Genomic DNA, 23,570 nt, shown 5'->3' on the forward strand with positions numbered 1-23,570 from the left:
TTTTTTTTAATTTTGCTATGAAGTGCCTTTTCAATTTCAATTTCAGATGTAGGCCTTAAAAATAGAGTATCAGAGCATAAGTTTGGTTCTAGTTGTAAGGGACAGCTATTTTTAAGATGGTTAGCCAGGTTTTCTACTGTTTCTGTAAAGTAGTTATTGAATTCCTCTGCTGTTTCTTTCCCACTAGATGTGAAATACATTAATGGTATTTTGTTAGTGGATCTTGTATTTTACACCAACTGCTTAATATATTTTATGGTAGCTTGGTAGTGTTACACTGTCAGTGTTATTTGCTTCAGTTTATTTATAGTTAGCTTTGCTCGGTCTGAATATCTAATCCAGTACATAAAAAGTTACTACTGTGGAAATAGCTCTTGCTTCGAAGTTATAATTTCAGTTTCTGTATCACTAGAAAATCCTTCACAGTTATGTAAGTGTTCTTTACTTACTAGAAGGCCATATATTTCTTAATGGTTTGCAAAAAATGTATGTAAGCTTAGAACATAATTATCTGTTTTATGAGAACAGATTTTTAAAATTTCATTTTTAATGTTGAAAAATTATTCCTTGCCAGTTTGTAATAACAAAATGTAAATAATTTGTAGAATATCCTAATAAGCTATATCTTTACTTTAGAATGTCAGTAATAGCCAAAAATACGTATGTCTGCTCTGAAATTTAGGAATGGATGCAGAGTCACTATGTAACTTGTTATATAAAAGGTTCTCATAAAACACTAAAATTTATATAAAAGCAGTTAAGATGTTAATATAATGGAAGGAAACATTCCACGTGGGAAAAATTATATATAAAAACAAAGATGAGGTGACTTACCGAACAAAAGCGCTGGCAGGTCGATAGACACACAAACAAACACAAACATACACACAAAATTCAAGCTTTCGCAACAAACTGTTGCCTCATCAGGAAAGAGGGAAGGAGAGGGGAAGACGAAAGGAAGTGGGTTTTAAGGGAGAGGGTAAGGAGTCATTCCAATCCCGGGAGCGGAAAGACTTACCTTAGGGGGAAAAAAGGACGGGTATACACTCGCACACACGCACATATCCATCCACACATACAGACACAAGCAGACATATTTAAAGACAAAGAGTTTGGGCAGAGATGTCAGTCGAGGTAGAAGTGTAGAGGCAAAGAAGTTGTTGAAAGACAGGTGAGGTATGATGTTAAATATTCTTAGGGAAAAATTATATACTTGAACTGATAGTATTCAGTAAAGGTATAATAACTTGTACAGTATCAGATTTCTGTCTCCTTTTTTCTGTCCAAAAAGTACAAACTCTTTTAATATTCCTTGCATGTCTTACACTGTTATAAACACACTTAAAACGACATTTATTACTAGCCAGTAAAGACATTAAAGAAGAAATGTCCTAGTTTTTTAATTTAGGACTCTAAGTCTCATTACCAGTTCCGTTAACAGAAAAATCATTTTATTTTTTATTTATTCTTCACAGACAAAGAATTTTTGCTTCATTTCAGAGGATATCATGACAATAAAGACTGAAATAATGCAAATATGGTAACATTTTTGTCTGGAGTTGAATACATAAAGGTGGTACGTCTATGTATGATATGGCCAACACTGAGTTTGTTGATTAGATTATAAACAAGCTGATTCCGTAAGTCCAGTCCTAGTATATGGCACACGCAGTCCACTGTCAATACACTTCTTAAATTTTAATGTCTTTATGCAGATTGCTATTAAATGTTCCGATTTTTGTTCTATATAAAACAGGTGTTGGTAATTCTCGTATAATATTTGTACTTCTTTGAAATAATCAAAACCCATAAAAGTATAATCTACAGCCCCTGTTTTTAATAGTGCAGGATACTTGAGCTTGATAGTTGTTTTTATGCTCATAAGACAACATTACACTTTAACATTTACTGTTCTCTGAAAGTGACCTTCCAAGTTTTATGTATTATTTCAGCATTACAAAAAGCCAAATAGGATGATTCTATCATTAATTGTGTCTTAGAACTTTGATTTGAGAAACGATTTACATTGTGATACTTTGATAACAACCAAACACCCTGTTTAATCATGACTTAAAGTGAGGCATGTATACTCCATCATCTAAGCTTTCTAATGAGGTATTAATTATCAGAAGATAAAGATTTTTACACATTTGGAACTTTTGGAGCTAAGAGTTTCAAACGATTATGTATCAGTTTGTATTCTGTCATAGTTTGAATGGATTTTTGGTTTCTTATGGAAGATGTAGTTATTATCAAAAAATAAAATATTAACCATTACTAAATTGCTTCTCAAAATGTTATCTTTAGATATTTATATTTCACAAACATGGGTTTAGTAACAGTTAATCAGAAATTTTTCTTTTCTTCATTAACTTGCTAGAATATACATAGAACACTATAGAATTATGTAAGTATAGATGTCAAAGATATTATCCTAATGTGCATTTTTTTTTAAATTAAGGGGTTTATATGACAACATTGGAGAGAGTGAAACACAAACTTCTAATGGAGTACCCAATACATGGCAAATAGTGTTGTGTTACCTGATGCACATCATGATGCAGTATTTTAGTACCTGATATGTGGTGAAAATCATTATCCAAGACACAAGAAACTGACACATTGCAGTGTCAATTTCCATTTCATTTGGAAATGCTGGAGTTTGGAAGAGGAATCCAAGTGACTTGTGTTGGAAACAAGAACCTTGATCCCTACCACTGTGTTTCACAGCACAATTAGCAACAGGATATTGCATGTCACTGCTGGTATGCAATGTTTGGTCATTCATTGTGAGAGCTGAGAAGCTGGCTGTCAACTGACCTGCAAGATCTATTCAGCGTGACAGATGGGTTTTGTGGTTCTCATTCGCCCAACTTCCATATGTACTAATCTGATGTTGTTTATTATTGATGTATGAAAATATGAAAGCTTCATTATTGTCCTGCTTTATTTTGTAACTCATGTTTCCATTTTATTTTCAGCCAGCATATTTCTTTATTTTGACACTTTTACCATAAAAGCATCCTCATATCATTTGTTCTTTACATAATTTCTGAAACTTTGAAATACAGTTACTCTGAAGCTACTCACAGTTCACACCTACACTCTCACAAGTGAATCATACATTTATTCATTCCTCTGCATGACTTTCATTTTTCAAGTGTATTATAGATTTAAGTGTTGCTAGGGGTTCTTTATAAACTGCAATTGTCATATGGCACAACTCTTTCCACAGATCCCCCAAGTGCTCTGCCCCCAGACTGTGTAGCATCAAGTGTCAGTAGTGGCAGCTATGGTGGAGGACAATACAGTGCTTCCAGTGGTAAACCATGCATTTTCTGGCCATCAGTTCCAGGATCTGCACTGGGCCCTGACGCACGTAATTTATGTCGCAATCCTGATTCTAGTAGAAGTGGGCCCTGGTGCTATGTTGGCAAAACTGGTTCAACAGATTACAAGAAGGAAACATGTGATGTGCCTGTTTGTCTTTCAGTAGGTGAGAAAACTTATATGCTATCCTCTTTTGTGGAAAGATACCTCACCCTAAATGACCCCAGAACTTAATTTAAATATCAATTTTTTGTCAATAATGGAATTCTTCATTCTCTGCAAAATAACCTTTAAATATGCTTATTGAGACTATCCTAAATAATTAGTCCTAAATAATTAAATAATATGGTACTTGTTTTACTTGATACATAATGTTCAGGAGATTTTTTCTCAAGCAACTGCTTAAGTAAATTTGGTAAATTGTGTTCCATGTACTTAAACTTCACTGCCATCAGACATTAACAGTATGCAATTTTATTTATGAGGTAAATATTCACTTCCAAATAAATAAATGAGGGACTGAATTGAAACTCACACATACATTACCAAAGAAGAGAAAAAAGGTGCTTAAAATGGTGTGGGCATGTAATTACATGAAGGGATGAACTCTGGGCAAAAAAAGTACTATGTTGGCAACCTCCACACAAGAGGAGAAGAGGAAGACCCTGTCCACAATGGAAAAATCACTTGGAGGAGGATATGCAATGAAGAAATCCGAAAGAAGATTCATACAAGGATCTAGAGTCTTGCTTCAGAGGTTATGAGAAATGGCCTAAGAACTGTAAGCAACTCACAAAATATATATGTACCTGGAAGAGCTAAAACTCAAGTCCAGAAATGGTTTTGCTAAAAATAATAATTTACTACACAAAATCCATCATGCATGAAAACTTTGTTGTGAAATACAGATACATCTGAATTTTTATGTGCAGTTTCTAGATGACTATGCTGTGCATGAGGTACTGAACTTCATACTCTATCAAATATTTGCATCTATTTCTGTTCTGTGTTCTGCTCATATGTGGAGCATGCAAAAAATGTTTAAATGCCTGTGTACATGTTGTAATTAGTATAAACTTGTCTTCATAGTCCTTATTGGAGGACACATATAGAGGGCTGTAGTACATCCCTAGATTCTTCAGTTGATACTGGTTTCTGAAATTTTGTAAGTATTCTTTGGCAGAAAGTTTGATAACTACAGAATCTTTAAAGATCTGCCAGCTGAGGTTTTACAGTATTTCTGTTACACTTTCCTATGAGTCAAACTAATCAGTTCTACAAAATATGCAAGTCCCAGCAAAATGCAAGAGATTTGTTTACGAAACATGGACTACATTATAATAACGCTGGCAAGTCATACGTTGCCAAAATGCTAGCGAAATTAATACAAAAAGATGACAATGTTGTAAGAAAATCAATTGCCATGCAACCAGTTTCGACCAAGGAGATGGAAAAACAGGAAAACAACTTCAAAATCACACACATAGTCGCAACCACAGCGCCAGCTCAAACAGGAACATCATGTCCAGAAGATGAGACGGTGCCAGAACCAGCCTCAGAAGATACAGCAGAGACTGAAATTATCGTCAAGAAAACTGTACTTACTCATCATCCAGATGTTCACACACAGGGAAACTGATGAAAGGGGCCAATTCTTTCCAAGTTTGGCCCAATACAACGAATCCAGAACAAGCAGTCAACACTCAGGTGGACGTTCCATTACTTTATAGTGAAATTAGTTTTAAAGACCCTCTACCTAATAATATATGCAGTAGTAATTTCAATATGCACTTAAACATCAGAGGTCTGTCTGAAGGAATGATCAGGAAGCTTTATGATATAGAAATTTTGGTAGAAAGTGTGAAACAATCTGTGAAAGTAATATACCTTAATGAACATTGGCTAAAATCTGAAAATATCAGTCTCCTGAATAAACTTACAGGTTATAAACTGGCTACCAGCTTTTGTAGGACCAATGAGTATGGAGGCTCTTGCATACTAGTTCATTCCATGGTAGACTATGATATCAGACAGAATTTTAGCCATCTGGATGAAGAAGGTACATTTGAAAGTTGTTGTATAGAACTTAAAGAGTATAACATACTAATTATCAGCATATATCGCACCCCTGGGTACCATATAAGCTCTGTATTTTTAGATAAGTTTGATACATTGCTACATAAATTAAAAAGTGAGAAACTGTACAAGAAAGTGGTTATATGTGCTGATTTCAACATAGATGTAAGGACTGATGACAAATGTTCTTCACACTTAAAGAACCTGGTAGCCACAAATGGGCTAAATCTCAATTTTGATCAGTATACAAGAATTACAGCAACCTCTGCAACATGTACTGACAATATTGTAAGTAGTTATAATTATTATATAAAGTAAAGTTTCTTCTAGATTTAGGAGTATCAGACCTTAAAGCACAATTTGTATCACTACCGAAGCAAAATTCAGTCTGCACAACAAAAAGATGTAGGAATGTCAGTCAAGAAAATGTGGAAGTATTTTGCAAAAAACTAAGCCAAACCAAGTGGACAGTCAGCAAACACACTTCCACAAGTGACAATTACAATAACTTTTTAACTGAATTCTTGGGTATATTCAATGAATGCTTCCCTTTTGTAACAGTGAGGACCAGGTCCCAAAAAAGTAGATCCTGGATAACAAAAGGAATTAGAGTGTCTAGTGCTACTAAGAGAAAACTGCATATGGAGGCAAAAGTAAATCAAAGCCCTCAATTTCTTAAGTATGTAAGCAAATACAAGAAAACATTTCACAAAATAGTTAAACTAGCAAAACGTACTGTGAATAATAACTTCATTTCAAATGCAAAAAACAAATCAAAAGCTGTTTGGTCTGTTATAAGAAGCGAAGTTGGCAGTGAGGCAGAGAGAAAATGCCCTTCTAAAATAGTGACAAATGGTAGAGCTGTTACAGAACCCAGTGCCATTTGTGAATCATTCAATGACTTTTTCATAAACTGTAACTAATTTGGTGAATGTTCACCACCATAAACAAAGCCCAATATGCCATACAGCAATTGCCCATGTTTTAAGTTTTCTCATGTTTCCATCTCAGATGTCATCAAAATCATAATGTCCCTAAAAAATTCAAAATCTGTGGGGTGGGATGAGGTCCCCACTAAAATAATAAAAATAGTCCGTCACAGTATTGCATATCCACTCTCCTTCATAATCAACCAATCTTTTGATGAGGGATGTTTCCCATATCGATTAAAATATGCAGAAGTTCAGCCCATACATAAAAAAGGCAAACAAGATGAATTGGGCAACTATAGGCCAATATCACTGTTACCAATTTTCTCAAAAATATTTGAAAGAGCTGCATGTGATCAGATCGAAAATCTCAATTCATCTAACAACATTATCTTAGGCAATCAATATGGTTTCAGAAAAGGCCACAGCACAATCCATGCAATAAATGAATTAGTCACAAAAGTCAGCAAATGTTTTGATGATAGAATGTGTGTGTCAGGCATTTTTTGTGACCTATCCAAAGCCTTCGACACAGTAAATCATGACCTGCTTCTCCAAAAATTGCCACACTAAGGTTTTCAAGGCAAATTTCTTAGCTGGATGTCATCATACTTGGCAAACAGAAAACAAAGAGTACTTATTAACATCAACCCCAAGAAATTTCTCTCTGGCTGGAAACACACTCAATTAAGTGTTCCACAAGGTTCAATATTAGGGCCACTGCTTTTTCTGTATTATATTAATGATATGCCATGTCAGGTCCAGTCTGATACTATCCTCTATGCAGATGACTCAACAGCTGTAGTCTGTTGTAAAAATGAGGTAGAGCTAATTCGTCATATTGAACAAACACTTGGGGAAGTGGAGGCATGGGTCAAAAACAATAACTTGACATTAAATTTTACAAAAAAAAGAAATTGTTCATTTCACCACAAAACAATCTGCACAGTCTATAAGTGAAATAAGGTATATGGACAAAAAATTAGAGACTGCAGACTGTGTCAAATTCCTTGGCGTATTAGTAAATAAAAACCTGTTATGGAGTCACCATGAGGACAACATACTGGATCGACCGAATAGCCTTGTATATATTATGAATATCTTGTATAGTATTACTGATCTAGCTGTACGAAAAACTGTATATAATGCTTATTTTGTTTTAGTCATTAGGTATAGTATAATTTCCTGGGGGTCTGAAAAAACAAATTTACTTAGAGCTTTTAGACTACAAAAAAGAATCATCCAAGCAATGGTGGGAGCAAAACCAAAGCAATATTGTAAACCTTTATTTGTAAAACTAGATCTAATGAGCATTCCAAGCATATACATCTATGAAATCCTCACTTTCATGAAAAGAAACCCACAACTTTTTGAGGGCATCTTCTTCTTGCATCAATATGGTACTAGATATAGAACGAGCTACATGTTACCTAACCACCGTTTAAAATCATATGAAAAAAACCCATACTATATGGGCATGAAATTTGTAAATAAAATATGGGAAGATATGGATGACCCAAATGTAAAAGGTACCAAAAGAGACCTGGAAAAATTCTGAAAGATAAATGTTACTATAGTGTAGGCAATTCTGACATTATGGCTAATAATGGAAGCAAGGCTAAAGAAAAATCAAGACACTTTCATAGGATTTGTCGACCTGGAAAAAGTGTTCGACAATATAAAATGGTGCAAGCTGTTCGAGATTCTGAAAAAAGTAGGGGTAAGCTATAGGGAAAGACGGGTCATATACAATATGTACAACAACCAAGAGGGAATAATAAGAGTGGACGATCAAGAACGAAGTGCTCGTATTAAGAAGGGTGTAAGACAAGGCTGTAGCCTTTTACCCCTACTCTTCAATCTGTACATCAAGGAAGCAATGATGGAAATAAAAGAAAGGTTCAGGAGTGGAATTAAAATACAAGGTGAAAGGATATCAATGATACGATTTGCTGATGACATTGCTATCCTGAGTGAAAGTGAAGAAGAATTAAATGATCTGCTGAACAGAATGAACAGTCTAATGAGTACACATTGTGGTTTGAGAGTAAATCGGAGAAAGACGAAGGTAATGAGAAGTAGTAGAAATGAGAACAGCGAGAAACTTAACATCAGGATTGATGGTCACGAAGTCAATGAAGTTAAGGAATTCTGCTACCTAGGCAGTAAAATAACCAATGATGGACGGAGCAAGGAGGACATCAAAAGCAGACTCGCTATGGCAAAAAAGGCATTTCTGGCCAAGAAAAGTCTACCAATATCAAATACCGGCCTTAATTTGGGGAAGAAATTTCTGAGGATGTACGTCTGAAGTACAGCATTGTATGGTAGTGAAACACGGACCATGGGAAAACTGGAACAGAAGAGAATGGAAGCATTTGAGATGTGGTGCTATAGACAAATGTTAAAAATTAGGTGGACTGATAAGGTAAGGAATGAAGAGGTTCTACGCAGAATCGGAGAGGAAAGGAATATGTGGAAAACACTGATAAGGAGAAGGGACAGGATGATAGGACATCTGCTAAGACATGAGGGAATGACTTCCGTGGTACTAGAGGGAGCTGTAGAGGGCAAAAACTGTAGAGGAAGACAGAGATTGGAATACGTCAAGCAAATAATTGAGGACATAGGTTGCAAGTGCTACTCTGAGATGAAGAGGTTAGCACAGGAAAGGAATTTGTGGTGGGCCGCATCAAACCAGTCTGTAGACCAATGAACAAAAAAAAAAAAAAAAAAAAAAAATAGTGTAGAAGATTTCATGAATGGCAGCAATGCATTGTAATTAAAATACCTCTTTGAAGATGTTACACCATTAATATTATTAGTTTATTGTCTATTTTTAGTATTATTATATATAGTGTAAAACTGACAAGTCACCCATGTCGCAATCTTTGATAATGCATGTTATGTGACAATAAAAATTGAATTGAATTGAATTTAATTGTGACCATTCACACTGTCCTTCTTTGTGTACATTCCATGTCTGATAGAGGTCTCACATTCTCGAGCAACATTGTACGCTTTGATGCCAGGGTATTTTGTAATCACTCATTTTGTAGACTAACTGTGTTTTCCCAATATCTCACCAGTCAACCAAACTCTGCCATGTGATTTATCACCAACTGCCCTAGATGAATTTTCCATTTCATACCCCAACAAGAATTTGTATTAATTAACTGATTCCAATCACAAGTTATTTATATTGAATTCATCTGATACTACTTTCCAGCATTTTGTGATATGCACAACATGACATTTGTAAACATTGAACTCAAGGTGTCAATCCTGGCACCACTTTTCAAGATTTCACAAGATATTTTTGTAGCCTCTTTTATGTAGTGCTTGTTTAAAGTTTATTGCCTCACTCTCAGAAAGTCTGAGATTACTATTAACACAGACTGTGATGTCATTTATATATAGCATGAACAACAGAAGTCCAAATGAACTTCCCTCAGGTGTCTATTTGTCTCAGTGACTCTCCATCTCAGATAGTATGCTAGATTCTCCCTACCAAGTCAAAAATTTCATTTGAAACTCTATATGAACATCCTTCACAGCATCTCACTGACTACAGCCCTTGCTTTGTGTTATATTTATGGTTCATTAGTCCCTGATGTGTGGCCTTTTTTTCCAGTGACTCTATCTCATGTGACTTGATGGTCAGCTTTCTCTAGCTTGGTAGGGCATACAGCCAAAAGTGGCCCAGACAGTGGCGAGCCAGGTGCTGAAATGAGACCTCAGATAGTGACACTGCTAAAGATGTGCTGTCAGTGGCAAAGAGTGGAGACTATAGGGAAAGGACTGCCCATTGCCATTGACATCCTGACAGGCACTGTCAGACATTGGTAGGGTCCCTGGCATTGCAGGCATCTGCATCTCGATATTGCTATCACAAACAGCACATCAACTGGAAGAACACCCATGGTGCCAGACCCCTGGGGTCGAGCGGCCCTTGCAGTATGGCTCCACACCAGCAGTTGTTGGGCTGCGTATGAGGTGCTCCAGAGCCCCACCAAGGGTGCAGCTGGTTCTGATAGTGGGAGAGAGGCATCTCTGTGGCAGCATGCATTGCATGTACCATCACTGGTGGCCATCTCTATTCTAACAACCAAAAGTGCATGCTCAGACAGGATCACCTGGAGCATAATGTGAGGGACGCAAACACAGTGCAAGGCAGAGCAGGTGAGACAGCATCCAGGATGATGGCTATGGAGGATTTCTGCTGGATGTGGCCAATGAGCAAGGTGGTTCTTTAGGTACATAGAAATGGTGGCAACACCGAGTCTGCTGACAAATCCACAAAGCACTTTTTTAATTGAGTCTTAAATGTGTTCACCACACACTCTGCCTCACCAATCAGCTGTGATTAAAACAGAGTGGAAGAAAGGTGGGTAGTATCATTGTGGGTGCAAAAAGTCTGAAACAATGCTGAAGTGAACTGTGAACCATTATCAGAGATGATTGCCCAGGATAGTCTTTGGATCATGAAAAACTCAGTGATACCCCACACAGCAGTTTCAGCCATGGTGAAGTGCAAACGCATGACATATGGATAGTTGGACAGTGCATCAACTGCTATCAACCACATGGAATTACAGAAGGTAAGGAAGTAGATGCTCTCCCATGGCTGACCAGGTGTGGGCCATGGAGCATAAGTCTGTGGTGGTGCTGCCTGTTCTTCGGCACACTGTTTACATTCATGAACAACTTTCTCAATTTCTGAACCAATGCCAGGCCAGTAAACAAATTGCTGTGCAAGGACTTTCTTACAGATCATGCCGCAGTGACCACAGTGTAGGAGGCAAGTATCCGAGCTCCCAAGGACACTTGGACAATGGTGTGGTTGTCTGCGTTGTTGCTAAGGAAAAGTGCACCACTGATGACTGCTAACCAATGACAGAGGAACAAATAGTTGCAGAGTGACCAGAAACCTTGGCAGGCAAATACTCAGGCCAATCCCACACACAGACTGAATCACATGATAGAGCACAGGATCTCAATGGGTGGCCTGCACTATGCAATGGGCAATTACTGGTAGTCGATCAGCCATTTGCTGCAAATGATCATAGATCTGAAAAAGACAACCTCAACTTTGTTGAAGGCTGGGTTGGGTCCCCTGGGCAAGTGTGACAATGTGTCTTCAGTTTCATGCTGCATTGTTTATCTGTAGTGAATCTAATAGTTATACACACTCAAAAACAGAGCCCAACACTGCAGATATGCTTCAGTCATGTTTGAAATGTGTGAACAAGGGCTTAAAAATGTTGCAAGTGGTTTGCGATTGTTGATGAGATGGGATCTGTTGCTGTGCAGGAAGACGGGAAACTTTTGGACTGAGTACACAGTGGCCCCCTTTTCGATTTGAGTGTAATTATGTTGTGTGTCTGTCAATGCCTTGCAGGCATATGTGATAGCTGTTTGAAACCATACGCATTTTTTTTTACCCAAGACTGTGCCATCCCTGCCAGGGATGATGTCTGTGGCAAGGAGCATAAAAGTACCAAGGTATAGCAATGATTTGAGTAGTGACTTGATGCTGGCAAATACTTTGTCACAGTCTGGCAACTAAAAAAAAGGAACACTGTTTTATGTAAATTGTTGAGTGGATGAATGAGATCCACTGTATTGTGGAGAAATTTTGAATAATAATAAAAAATTACCCAGAAATAGGTTCCACGGTGGAGGTAGATTGGCAATCGCTGCCACATGCTGTTCCATAGATCTGACACTGCCCTTCAAAAAAAAAGGTGGTCCAAATATTAAATTTGCATCTGAAAAAATCTTCAACTTTGTAGATTACACTTAGGTCAGCCTCTTGCTGTTTGGAGAACAGGATACAAGGGTTAGCAAGCTCCTCCTGCCATGAAGCATCAGTGACAATGATGTCATCAAGATAGTTTGTGCAACACATACTACATTAACTGTTCAAAAAATCTGTGAAAAATGGTGGGGATACTCATGATCATGAAAGGCAGGCATATACATCAGTACACCCTGAAGGGAGTGTTAACAGCCATAATTTGTTTAGGTGTGAAATTGAGATGAAGCTGCAGGTATGCCTCTGCCAAGTCAATTTTTGATAAACACTCACCACCTACCAATTTGTCAGAATTTCATCAGTGCATGGACTGGGGTAGAAATTGACTATCAATTGGTCATTAATGGTGGAATTAAAATCTCCACACATATGAAGCATCCCCAAAAGCTTAAAACTGACCACTAGAGGCATAGCCCACTGGCTAGAATGAACTAATTCAATGATCTCCAGGTCTTGCAGTCTGTCAAATTTGTTCTTGAGAGCCTGTCACAGAACAAAAGGGATATGCTGAGCATGACAAAACTTAGGAATGGCTGTAGTTTTAAGGCTGATGTGAGTCTCATAGTCCTTTTCGGCATGCAGTCCAGGTGGAAACTGAGACCCGAACTTGTGGCAGAGGTCATCCAGTGTGTGGACTGGAATGCAGTTGGAAACAAGATTCACAGAACCTTGAACACAAAATCCAAAACTATAATGCATCAAGATCAAGAATATTTTCTGACTTTGCACTGTTAACTTCCAAAAATTTGATCTCCTTGTGACGTGCTGATACACAATGTTGATTGTGAACTGACCATGAACAGGAATGGGATACTTGCTGTAAGTGTCCAAATGGTGATATGTTGAGGAAAGAGTGGGGCAACCCAAGCAGAGGTAGGTTTCAGGATCACAAGAAACATAGTGGTTTTGGTATTGACCTGGAAGTGATATGGGTGTAGCCCAATGTAAAGCATAATATAAATCTTCCTGGGACTGCTGAGCTCCTGATGTAACATTATGGACTTCTGTAAACTCTTCATCCATGACCGTAGACTGGCTGTGCAGGCAGCTACAGAAAACAGCTGCCACATGGCATTGTTTATTGACAAGCCATGCACCATACCAGCTGGTGTGGGCAGTGACTATGGGCATGCGCACAGAAACAATCTGGACACAGGTGGAACCTGTGCCAGAAGAGACTCCATCTGACAGTGAATGGTGCAAAACTGATGAGCATAATGTGTTGGTGAATAATACCTTTGCTGTGGAAACACATGCACCGATGTGACATTCATGGTGTCCTCAAACTGTTCTGCTACAACCCAGGACTACTCAGATGCCTGAGTGAGAGCCAAAAGCTCTTATGTTATTAGATCTACTAAATGCAAAACCTTGTGATGTACTTCCTTGTCTGGAGCAGAATGGTCAATGACATTGTGGGGGCTGTGGAGGCCCTATGGCACTTTGTGGATCTGTAACCAACTGATGAATCAAGTCTAACTGCTGTTGTTGTTGTTCAAACCACAGTTCCTGAATAGTAAGCTGCTGCTGCTGTTGTAAAAACTGAACCAATGCCAAATACATCATGCTCATGGAACACATACAGAAATGAAACAACCCTATCACCATAAACTGTTGTATCTACAGTTCTCCATTAACAACAACAGCACACAATTACTTATAACAGTGGTGAGCTGAGCACTGGGATTACAAAAACATGAGATAATATGAACTGAAAAATACTAGTCCAGATAGAGTCCAATCAGATGCAATTTTTGTCCTACAATAACATACAATTGTCCAAGTTGATGGGTGGAGCTTTCACCTAGCATGGTTGAAGCACAAGAGGGCAAGGCCTCACTGGCTGTGTGCCACTTAGAACACTTGTCTGCCAGTGGTGGTGCCATTGAGTGAAGCAGGTGCCCAGGTATAACCTTCTCCCAGGCAGCATCAAATATGATTGTTGCAGCCTTGGTGGCAGCGTATGTTGGTGCACCACCACAGTTACCCTTTGTACTTCAGCAATTATTGTTGCTACAACTACCCCATAGTCTTTGATACCAGTTTCAGTGTGGACAGCTCTGTTCTTAGCCACTAGAACCATATATTCCCATGATGAAGGAGCTTGAAAATAGCTGTTCTAAGTAGCTTTCAGAGAGTCCATTTAACACTGTTTTGCAACCTGTCCCGTTACATCCACTGCTTACAAAACTGTGATTATTCCAATCAGTTGATGGACTATAAAGTGTCCTCCAGTGATAACAGTATGACTGGGGAACATGTGTACTGGTGAGTCAAAGTGTTCTCTAGACTTTTATATACTTGTTGGGTGGCCTTTCTTAATCCCGGTTGACACAAATTCAATTTAATTATTATATGAATTAATTATTATACAAAGGTAGGCTGCAGAACATTTTGTATGCCACTTTTTTCATAAACAATGTTTCAGCCATGACATAAAAAAAAATAAAACTTGCTGCTTGATTCACTCAGAGTTGACTTATGTGATAATCAATTTCATCTCCTTGTATATTAATATTTCCAAGCATTTCTATGACATGACTGAATAATATTTTAACCAGAAATTATTGCATTGTTGGCATTTGACAGAGTTGCATTTTCACATTTCTGTTCTCTTAAAGTATTCAGTGAAGTGGATTAGCAGTTAGGACTTTGAAATCACTGTATGACATTCATGCTTTAGGTTTCCCAAAGTTTTTATGAGTCACTTTGGTTTCGTGCTGAAGGGTTCATAAGATAAGCCATAATCATTTACCTTTAGCTTAGCTTTAACTCCATTTCTAATCACCTGAAAGTTGATGAGTACTTAATCGCTAAACTTTCTTCCTAATTCCAATAATTATAAAACCATCTTCAAGTTCCTTTACAAGAATGTAAATTTTTTTATTGTCAGCTTGGAGAATCTTATAGTCTCTTCTATTAATTCTTTCGTACTGCAGATGGCGACTATTGGAAGGTGTGGCAGATGGATGATGTGTCAGGAAGCACTCTCCCAGTTTGCCACTTGCTGACTCCTCCATGAAGAAGAGATGGTTATAACCTGTGTACGACAGTGGACACAGTAAAAGAAGAGTGATTTTTAACCATTTATTTCTGCAAATACATCTCTCCTTTAGCTGTGCTACAGCAGTCCTCTGCAGCTGCTTGTCCGGGTGCACCACGAGTGCCCAGCAACTACTGAGGAAGTTGATGCTGCGTCTCCACCCTCCACACTCAAAGAAGGTGGCACATTCATATGTGGCTTACACATGCTGGCCTTGGAGGTCCTCCATCCCCTCCTGTAACTGTGGGTCATCTCTGCTCTCTGAACCACAATTATGGTTGTTGTGTGGTCAAGAAGTGTGCTGACTCTGGCCTGCTGTGCAGGTCGACCCCGTGGCTCTGCTGAAGTGTCAGGAATGCTGGTGTCCTGGCCCAAGTCGACATGGAAGACCCCCCAGGCATTCCCATCTGTGTTGGAAGTTGTCAGCAACGCCGAACTCATGACTGGTGCTTATGGAAAGGAAGACATCTCTCCAGCAGCTATTGGCAGTGTTGAGTACGAGCAGGAAATCTACAACAGACTTATACCTAGCATTAATACCATGTCAGGGAATTGAGTACACACATCCTGTACCCCATCAATCCTTCTGACCAATTCCCTTCTGAACTCAATGCTGGAGTATTTATAGCGCGAAATATTGGCTGGTGTTGACCCAACGTCACTTGTAATGACCACATAGGCTTTCCTAATTCGAATATATCAGCTATTCATGCCATGCCCTATTTGCTTAGCACATTTGTTATATCAACAGACTGGTCTTCAACAATATTCAGTACATCTTCTTGCACTGGGGATGTGGCTTCTTACTCCATGTAACAAGGTGTTGTGATTCTTCTCAGTCGTATTGCTTTACTAAGCTTCTGCTGATGCAAGCTCCCCAGTTCACGCCAAGCACTGATGTCTACTTTCTGCATGACCTGCTAACATGATGGAATGCTGCTGTTTGATTTGACGCTTGTTGACACTCCCACAAGGAACACAAAGGGAATGAGATCTCGCAATTATGAAATTCTGTGGCCAGCTGCCTGATACAGGGTTTGTTAGTAACAATACGATCATCAAAAAAATCTTCATGTTTAAAATAATTTTTTTAGCTATGCAACTGATTTCTAGGTCAGTCATAAATTCCATTTATGTGTCTCACAGGAGAGACATTTATAGTGGTGAACTGAATGCAAGAAACTCACAAAATATATACTTACCTTGATCAATATTTATTCTAGTGAAGAGCTCAAATTTTGTTTTACCAATATAATACATCAAGCAACCCAAAAGGGTTTTTATCAGGAAAGTTGCTTTGTACTAGATAAGCTATTGAAATCTGACACTGAATGTGTTGTAATGGCATCTGTCCATCCTTGAGGGATGATGGTGTAACATGCTTGGTTCAGAGTCTACAGCGTCTGCTGTGGGTGAAAACTCCCACTCAAGAGTGGCAGTCCCTACTGCAGTTTGGACATGTGAAATTTGAGGGACTTCGAACAGAAGCCACTCTGTCTCTCTGCTTTGTCCTCTTCCTGATTTGTTCCTATGTGCGTTCGTCCTCTGAGAGCTTGACGCCATTGCGCACTGTTACTTGCCACTTGACACGGTCATCTGCAATGCTTTCCCAGCGACTTGGATTGATTCTGGTTTTCGTCAGGTCTCTCTTGCAGACATCCTTGAAATGAAGATGCGGTCGTCCACTGGCCTCACACCCTCCTGAAGTTCTCCGTACAGCAGTTGTTTTGGTATCCATTCAGGATCCATGTGCCTGACATGTCCCAACCATCTTAGACATTGATGACTCAGGAGCGCAAAGATGCTGGTTGTGCTTGCATGATGAAAGACTTCGGTGTTGGGTACTCTATCTCTTCAAGAGATCTGAAAGATCTTCCGGAGACAGCAGAGATGGAAGCTGTTGAGTCGAGATTCATGCTTTTTAGTTGTCCATGTCTCACAGCTATAAAGAAGGGTGCTTATAACACAAGCGTTGTAGACTTTTCATTTAGTTTTTGTGGTAAGCAGTCCATTGTTCCATACTCTGTTTCTCAATCTAGCCATGACAGATGATGCCTTTGAGATTCTGTTAGTAATTTCAGTGTCCATGGACAAGTTGCTACTTATTGTGGATCCCGAGTAGGTAAAGTCATCAACTACCTGGAGAGGATTGCCATCAATGCTGATGGATGGAAGGTTGGTAGTGCTCTGCGCCATGATCTTAGTCTTTTGAAGGCTGATGAGTAGACCAAATTTTTCACAGGCATGTGATAATTTGTTAATTATATACTGCAGCTCATCTTCTGTGTTCGCTACTAGAGCTGCATCGTCCGCATATAACAACTCACGAATAACAACTGTATTTACTTTGGTCTTGGCCTTGAGGTGAGCAATGTTGAAAAGATTTCGATCAGACCTTGTATGTAGATACACTCCCTCCTCACAGTCTTCATAGGCAAATATGAGCAGAAGGGAAAAGAAAATCCCAAATAATGTAGGAGCTAACACACACTCCTGTTTCACACCGCTATTAACAGGGAATGCTTCTGATGTTTTACCATTGAAGCAGATTGTTGCTTGTGTTTTCTCATGGAAAGAGTCAATTATTTGTAGTGGTTTGGATGGACATCCAATCTTCTTGTCAGTATCACATTTTTGAGACCAGTACACTTAGCTATGACTAAGTCAAGTTGATGCCAGCGATGAGAGCATGGGTGTCTCCAGGACACCTTGTGCCGATCCTTAAGCTGGAAATATGTGTTTGCAATGTAGGGTCCATAAAAGCAGCAAACTTCAAGCAGTCTCCGGCCATTTTCATTCATTTTTCCCACCGCATGATGTCCCAGGCAATTTGGCCATATGTCATTATCTGATCCTACTCTAGCATTAAAGTCCCCTAGAATATAGAGTGTCTCAGTGCTAGGTACTTTAGATATTCTGTCACTGAGTAAATCATAAAACAGATCCTTCTCTTCCATGCTGGATGATAAGATGGGAGCGTACACATTTAGAATGTTGACAGTGTTGCTTGAAGAGCATATTTTTAAAGAAATAATTCGCTCTGTTCCACCGGATGGTGGCACAGTACAGTCCAGGAGGGTGTTTTTAACAGCTAATCCTTCACCACGAAGTCTTGGCTCATCTTGAGACTTCCCCTGCCAGAAGAATGTGTAATTATCCCCCTTGGTAGAGCCCGCATCTGGAAGCCGCATCTCCTGCAGTCCCGCGATGTCAACATTCAAACGATGGAGCTCTCTGTCAATAATGGCAGTCTTATGAATGAAATCAACCTCTTGGGCATCGTCAATGTACCTTGGACACATGGTCCTAACATTCCATGTGGCAATACGAAATAGTGATTTCTTTATTATTTCATTTTTGTTTTTAATAGGTGTACTATATCAACCCGCTTGTCGAAGATTACTTCTAAGCTCCACACACCTCGTGAAGCAGGCAGATAGTGGCGGGACAGCACCTTATTGGATGGGGGCTGTCCAGCTTGAGGCGGGCGGTGGCTGTCCAATGAGATGCAATGATCTCTTCCACTGTCGGAAGTGGCCCCTGGCACTCAAGTCTTACACCAATCAGACAGAGCTTATAACCAGTATCTACCTCTTCCTGTGTTGTGCCGAAGTCCTTGGACGTTGCTGAAGTGTCCTCTCCAGGATGCTGCAAGCCTGAGCGGTAAATATGAAGACACATGAGTTACTCAATCATAACAGTCTCCCTCTCAACCTAAATGATAATATCCAGAGGAAAGGCAAGCCAATACGTCTGGTATCACTTCGGATGCAGGAGCTGCCAAAAGAGGACGTAGTATGCCTTCCAACCACCTTTGGGGCCCCACTCCAGATTTTCTTTCAGGGTTTTCTCCCTTAGCCTTCATCCCTCCTGAGACCAACCACAAGGCAGTGGTGTGTTAAGGTAATTAGAGAAAGAAAAGGAATGGTAGCTGAGGAGAGGGTAGGGAATAGGATATATAGGATATAGGATATAAGATGGGTTGTTGTGAGGCACACTTTGTCTGACTCCTCTGCTGAGACCTACCCGGCTAGGTTGGACCTGCCAGTAGCTACACTACCACCGATATAGCTCTCAGCTTCCTTGGAGCACACAAACTCTCCCGCCCACACGGACATTGCTATGATAAGGGGGTGCCTCATGGGAGAGAAGCTATTGAAATCCGACACTGAATGTGTTGTAAGGCATGAAAAACACTAAAGTAGCAAATGATGTCTGTTTTTCTTCAATAATCTTCTGCACACTTCATGACTGAAATGAAAATGGGAGGACTAGTGTTTAATATCAATATAATAATAATAATAATATTATATTAGTGTTTAATATTAATATTATATTTAGTAATAAAGAGGTCAATGAGCGATGGAACACAAGTTCTGATTGATATGGGAAAGAAAACTGGCCATTCTCTTGTCAAAGAAGGCACTCAAGACATTTGATTTATGTAGTTTAGGAAAGCAATAAAAACTTAAATCTGGATCAGGATTTGAACCTTGTCCTTCTGCTATGAAAGCCTTATGGCTTAACTGTTTGCCACTTCACATGAACTGTCCAAAGTTAGTATTTTATCTTTCATCTTCCAGAATGTCGTCTTGCTGGAACTGGGAATGATTTCATTGGACCACTAAATGTGACCCGTTCAGGACGACAGTGTCAGCCATGGCTTGACAATAAACCACACAAGGTATGATGAAATAACCTTTTCGTTAATTTTTGTCAATTTCATACAAGCAGAGTATTTCCAAAACTGTGTTGCTTCTGTCACTGGTACCAGCGGAATTGTGCTAGCGAAAATTAATCATTGTCAGGTTTATTCTCAGGTGTAGTTCAGAAGCAAAACCATTTATTATTGACAAACAGAGCAGATGCGCAATACTACTCCCACAATATTATTTTTTAAAACTTGCAGCATGCAGATAAAAAATATGTCTGCAACTTGTATTTTAATTAAAATAAATGGTTGTAGCTGCATCATAAGTTGCATTGAGAAGACTAGCTTTGGACACCTGTGTCCATTTTCAAACCATCCTACAACGAAAATTGTAGTTGATTTGACAATTTTATACAAACCAGCCACATATTTGCAATTTTGTTAAAGTACACTAATATACATTCAACACATACACAATAAAGTGGCCTCTAGAGCTTTACATGGTAACCACTGGTGGCACTGGTGTCTCTGCACACTAGTTCTCTAAAGTCATCCTATGTGGTGTATTTAATGTTGCTGAGTTGGTCATAGTGCCACTTTGATCATCACTGCAGGGGCAGTTTTTGTACATAGGCTATTGCCTCTATTTGTCACATTTACTATACGGTATGTAACTAGTAACACAACTCATAAAGCAAAATAATCATGACAGATTTGTATGTCTTACTTGTATATTTGTGTACTATAATAATTGTATTGCAAACAAGTGCAGAGGGAAACATTCCATGTGGGAAAAATATATGCAAAAACAAAGATGCTGTAACTTACCAAACGAAAGCGTTGGTATGTTGACAGAGACAATAACAAACACATACACACACACAAATTTCAAGCTTTCACAACCCACGGTTGCTTCATTGGAAAGAGGGAAGGAGAGGAAAGACGAAAGGATGTGGATTTTAAGGGAGAGGGTAAGGAGTCACTTACATATGTCTGCTTGTGTCTGTATATGTGCAGATGGATATGTGTGTGTTTGCAAGTGTACACCTGTCCCTTTTTCCCCCTAAGGTAAGTCTTTCCACTCCCGGGACTGGAATGACTCCTTACCCTCTCCCGTAAAACCCACATCCTTTTGTCTTTCCCTCTCCTTCCCTATTTCCTGATGAAGCAACCATGGGTTGCAAAAGCTTGAAATTTGTGTGTGTGTTTGCGTTTGTTATTGTCACTATCAACATACCAACACTTTCGTTAGGTAAGTTACATCATCTTTGTTTTTAGTTAACAAAGCGACAAGGATTTTGATTACCTGTGTGTTCCTTATGTTGCTTAGAACACTGGAAAAAAAGGAAAATAAGAGTGTGACATGTATTTCAGGACAAGGCAACACAAGAAAATAAGCTCAACTGTTAAATTATGACATCTGATGGTGGTGTCATGTAATCAATCCTCTATTATTTCTGAAGATGGAAAAAAGATATTTAATGTAAGAATTTTGATAACCAAATGTTTAATCATATCTTATTCCAATTGAAGATCTCTATTGTGCACTTAGTCAATAACACACAAAAGATTACTCCTAGCCTTCATACAGACACAGCAGGAGATCTGTGCTGGGAAATGCATTGTGTGCTGTCCCAGGGCACACTTCCTAAGGGAAGATTGCTGAAGGCAATGTTTGGAACAGTGCAAGAAACATACAGACCCACAACTAAGTATAAAATGCAAAAGGTGAATTTTATGTCTATATGTAAACAGGAATTAGGAAACATGGTGATCAAGTGAATAATATTGTATTATATATTTATTAATGTTCCATATTTTGTATTGTTTGAAGCAATAATGTGGCCTATAGCTGTGGGAAGGCAAATTGTGGGACGTAAAAAGACTGGACATGGAACAAACTAATCTGGAGGTCACTGTATAGTAGATGATGGGAAAACTATGGCCTCAGAATAAACAGTTTCAGTGTTACAAAAAATTATTACTTTGTTTTCCACCAAAACATGTTTTACACTTATCCATATAAGACATATCAGTGCAGAGTAACAATTAAGATCATCTTTTTTAAAATAAAGATGAATCTATGTTTAGAAGTTCAATCAGAAATATAAATTGCAGTAAATTTTAAAATTAAAAAAGTGCCTAATGGAAAAGAGAACAAAATAATATCAGAAAAGGTGTTTTATAGATATGCAAGAATCCATTCAACAAGAGTAATTGAAACTAGTGTTTCTGAAAAAATCAAAAAACTAGTCTTTAATGTCACCATCTGATAATGTCTGAGTGATAATAATCATTAACATAAATTGACTTGAAATACAGCAGGTGATTTAACTGGAACAAATTCTCAATGTACATCAATCAAGAGACAATAATATCGAATTAAGATGTACAGTGAAATAAATTTTATGAAGATTCATACTTGGGGGAGTGTAACTTAAATACTGCCTAAGTTTTAGCATGTAAAATAATAAACAGGCAACTTTTTATACACATTCTCCTTATTACTCCCAAAGGATGAAACTATAACAGTTTTTTACAATTTCTCTGTCAAAAATAGTTTTCAAACACAGATGAGTACAAACATAATCTATAACTTTCTAGAACTGTCAAACAACTCCATCTATGACCAACTTGGCAGGTGTCACTGATGGACTATAAATAAGCTGCAACAATAAAAGTATTTCAGAGTATTATTACAACATATGCATAATTAAACTTGTAATTAAAAGTTGCTGTGCTACAAAAATCCAGCTGCAGAGTTTAGCTTTACAAAGTGCACCAACATGTTTAACGTAAACACAATTTTAATCAAACAATGGGAAATCCAGGATGGAATGTAACAATGTTATGACAAGGATAGTTTCTATTCACCAGATGATGGAGATGCTGAATTACAGATATACACAAAAAAAAAGACTGTTGGAAAGTGAGCTTTCAGCCAACAAGACCTTTGTCAAAAATAGACAACATACACACACACACATACACATTCATGCAAATCCAGCTCATACTCACATGACCAAAATGTCTGGCAGCTGAAGCCAGGCTGTGAGCAGCAGCACGTGATTGGAGAGGCAACTGGCTGATAGGGGTAAAGAGGAGGCTGGGGCAGGGAGGGGTAGGGACGGCAGGGTAGGGGTGGGGAACAGTAAAGGGCTGCTTGTGGGAGTGAGCAGGGGCAAGATGGAGAGATGATAGAGCAGCTAGGTGCAGCTGGGAGGCTAGACAGAAGACAGGGGAGAGGGGGAGGAGTAGTGAAAAAGGAGAGAAGTAAAAAGACTGGGTGCATTGGTGGAATAGAGGGCTGTGTAGTGCTGGAATAGGAACAGGGAAGGGGCTAGATGGGTAAGGAAAATGACTAACACAGGTTGAGGCCAGGAGTGTTATGGGAACATGGCATGTATTGCAGGGAGCGTTCCCACCTGTGCAATTCGGAAAAGCTCGTGCTGCTGGGAAAGATCCAGATGGCACAGGCTGTGAAGCACTCATTGAAATAAAGAGCATCATGTTTGGCAGTGTGTTCAGCAACAGGGAGGTCCTGCTGTTTCTTGGCCATAGTTTGTTGGTGGCCAGCTTGTTGGTTATCATGCCCACGTAGATTGCAGCATGCTGCTTACACATTAGTTAGTGGATCACATGATTGGTTCCCCAGGTAGCCCTTCCTTTGATGGGATAGGTGATGTTTGTGACTGGACTGGAGTAGGTGGTGATGGAAGGATG

General features: G+C 38.8%; 1 protein-coding gene across 1 annotated transcript in view; it reads left to right on the top strand.

Moving 5' to 3' along the window:
* LOC124620192 overlaps window positions 1–23,570 on the top strand; it is a 429,599-nt gene that overhangs the window by 189,235 nt on the left and 216,794 nt on the right. The window contains exons 11-12 of the mRNA XM_047146861.1: window positions 3,236–3,496; window positions 19,780–19,880. Of these exons, the coding sequence (XP_047002817.1) occupies window positions 3,236–3,496; window positions 19,780–19,880 (362 nt within the window). The remainder of the gene's footprint in view (window positions 1–3,235; window positions 3,497–19,779; window positions 19,881–23,570) is intronic.

This window comes from Schistocerca americana, chromosome 6 (genome assembly GCF_021461395.2).
Source record: "Schistocerca americana isolate TAMUIC-IGC-003095 chromosome 6, iqSchAmer2.1, whole genome shotgun sequence".
NCBI classification, from domain to species: domain Eukaryota; kingdom Metazoa; phylum Arthropoda; class Insecta; order Orthoptera; family Acrididae; genus Schistocerca; species Schistocerca americana.